Below are 2,661 nucleotides of genomic sequence, written 5' to 3' on the forward strand. Positions count from 1 at the left end.
TCTGACGTCTTAACCCATGGGTTGTGTTAGCCAGCTATCACATCTGAGGGTAGGGCCCAGTGAAGAGGTGAGAGCTCATGGGGACTGGTAAGTTTTGTTGCAGGACAAAGTATATAGGTCATTTGTGAGTCCCCACCAGAGAGGTATAAATGTGTCTGTCTGAGAACTTGGTGAGCAAGGAGCACTCAAACCTCCCTGAGATGCTCTCTCCTGGGGAGGTCTGGGGGTTCTCGGCCTAGCTGTACCTGCTTCGTTGCCTTGTCTTCAGTCTCCAGGGTGACCAGTGCATCCTCCCTTACCCCAGACCTATCTCTCCTACCTCTGACATGTCTGATGCCTGCCTTGGTGGGGCACAGACTTGAGGTAATTCAGGGAAGACACTGACCCAGCTAGAGCATCCAGGAGCCTGGGGAAGATTTGCAGAGGGACTTTAATTGCCAAGAACCCAATCAGAAGACAGAGGTGCTGGTCAAGGGGGTGGCCATCCAGGGAGAAGTGGTGAAGGAGGAGAGTGGTTGCCCTGAGCCAGGGTCATGGGGCGTGCTTGGTGGGGTATAGGGGTGGGTGGTCTCACTCCTAGGCACGTCCAGCATCATGGCAGATACCAAAGTTTGTGTTGGTGATGGAGCCCACGATAGTCTTGTCCGCTTCACAGGTCAGGCCCCGCTCACAAGGACATTTGTAGTATACCCCATACAATGTCTGCAAAGACACAGAGCAAGGGAGTCACAGGCTGTGGATGGCCACCTTGGGCATCACTTCCCCCTGCCCGACCCTGACAGCCAGCAGGCTTAGGCTTAACCCTTCAGATGATGCTCCTGACCCCTCCCCAGGAGGTGCTGTGACCTGGGAGACCAGGTAGCATGACTCGCTTACTTGTTCTGCGAATTGATCCCTCCAGGGAGGTCAGTTGTGAGGGTCAATAGTGATGATGGGGTGGAAAAGTGCTTTGAAGCCTCTTGCCTTCCCTCTCTTTCCTTAAACCCTCTGATCCCCATCCCCAAGCAGGGCCCTCCTCCTCTGAGATCTTGGGCCCTCCCTCTCCACTAACCCCTTGATACCCACCTTGGCAGAACACTCGCTATTCTCGCTGGCCTGGGGCATGCAGCGGGCCAGGCTCAAACCACTGGACCGGTGGCAGCACCTGCTCTTGCACTGGAGGCTGTTAAGGCAGAGCTCGCCGTCATCCTGCGGAGGACAGCCGCTCAGCCACGTCACACTCCCCTTGGTCCCTTCTCCACCCAGACCCCACCCTGCCACCCACAACAGCTGACAGTGCCTTCCTGGGGGTGGGGTGGGCACGTATGAAGGAATCTACCTCTGGGCCTGGATTCTCTACCACCCACGCCCAACCCTTGGGGGAAACAGGCTGTGCCGTGCCTGGAAAGCTGCCCTGGGCCAAAGGTCAGGACACCCGGGTTCTAGCACCCGCTACCCTCCCAACTGCTGAGTGGCCCCAAGCAGTTCTCTGCCCCACCCTGGACCTCAGTGCTCCCACGTGGAATGCACATGCACTGCCCAAGACCAGGTCTCCTACCTCTCTGGGTCCTCTATTCCTTTGAAGAACCGGTGAAAACTGAGGACTGTCTTCCATGAAAATTCCCTGTCTCCCTCTGGACTTTTACATATCATTTCAGGGTGATCTTGGGCCCTCTAAGCCCACACATGGCCCCAAGTAAAGAACCTCTGAATTGGGGGCTGGATGGGTTTTCCAGCTTAACCACATTCCAGCTGGGTGACCTCGAGCTGGTGGCTTAAGCGCTCTGTCAGCTCTCTATCTCAAAAAGGGTTTGATAACAACAGTATCTGCCACACCTTATGAAGACTAAACGTGTAAATACTCGTGAAGCATTTAGAACTGTATCTGGCACATAGTGTTTCACGAGTGTTCAGTGAGTCATTCTGTCTGATTCCCCTGGGAGAGACAATATTTAAGCCACTTCTCCCCACCTCCCACCCTCATTCTGAAGCCAGAATCACTGGGGAAGCTTTTGGAACTACTAGGCCTACTGAGTCAGGCTCTCCATTTTTCTAAAGCTCCCTCCAGTCAGTTTGAACCACAGCTCTGAGCATGCTCCATTTGAAGTTGATCAGTGGTGGGGGCCCAGGGAGGAGGTGCAGGACAGGGAATGGGGCAGTGAAGGAAGAGACGCTGCCTTCCAGTCCCTGGACCAATCGCTGGTGGGGGCATTAGAGGTTAAGGTTCGTGCTTCAGAAATCTGCACCTGGAGCTTCAGAGGGCTCCTCTCCTGAAGATCATCTTACCAGGTTGATGACGAGTCCCCTAGGGTCGGGCACTGCATAGGCCACCGCGAGGGCGACCAGCAAAAGGACAAGGACTTTCTCCATGACAAGTGGATGCAGCTGGTGCAGGGAGCAGTCAGAAAATCAAGTGGCAGGAGTCAGGGCCAGCTGAGGTGGTAGGGCTATAAAAGGGACGACGCTGTCAGCACATGACCACCTTCCCCGTCCTCTGGGACCTGCGTGAGCAGAGGCACACCTGTGGCCAATCCTTGGAGGTGGGAGGGATGTGGGGGGAGAGTTGGCAATATCGCACCATGGGTAAGAGTGTGGACTTTGGAGCCCTTCTAGCTGTACAAGTCATTAGCTGGGAAAATTATTTAATTATTCTGATCTTGGCTTCCTCATCTGTCGATAAAT

The 2,661-nt window shown here is 54.8% G+C and overlaps 1 protein-coding gene across 1 annotated transcript; it reads right to left on the bottom strand.

Annotated features, from left to right (window-relative positions):
* Positions 1–412: 412 nt before the first annotated feature.
* CLPS (colipase) lies at positions 413–2,425 on the bottom strand. The gene is made up of 3 exons (XM_077161591.1): positions 2,266–2,425; positions 1,066–1,188; positions 413–702 (listed from the first exon to the last, which is right to left on the bottom strand). Exons 1-3 carry the CDS (start codon positions 2,347–2,349, stop codon positions 577–579), a joined length of 333 nt encoding a protein of 110 aa, XP_077017706.1. The 5' UTR covers positions 2,350–2,425; the 3' UTR covers positions 413–576.
* Positions 2,426–2,661: the final 236 nt, after the last annotated feature.

The sequence above is a fragment of the Tamandua tetradactyla genome, chromosome 5 (assembly GCF_023851605.1).
Source record: "Tamandua tetradactyla isolate mTamTet1 chromosome 5, mTamTet1.pri, whole genome shotgun sequence".
NCBI classification, from domain to species: Eukaryota; Metazoa; Chordata; class Mammalia; order Pilosa; family Myrmecophagidae; genus Tamandua; species Tamandua tetradactyla.

Excerpts from the sequence above, each read along its gene's own strand:
- CLPS (XM_077161591.1), bottom strand. The coding sequence starts at position 2,349 with ATGGAGAAAGTCCTTGTCCTTTTGCTGGTCGCCCTCGCGGTGGCCTAT. Across the intron at positions 1,189-2,265 it reads GGGGACTCGTCATCAACCTG|GATGACGGCGAGCTCTGCCT; the intron begins GTAAGATGATCT and ends TGTCCTCCGCAG. Across the intron at positions 703-1,065 it reads ATAGCGAGTGTTCTGCCAAG|ACATTGTATGGGGTATACTA; the intron begins GTGGGTATCAAG and ends GTGTCTTTGCAG.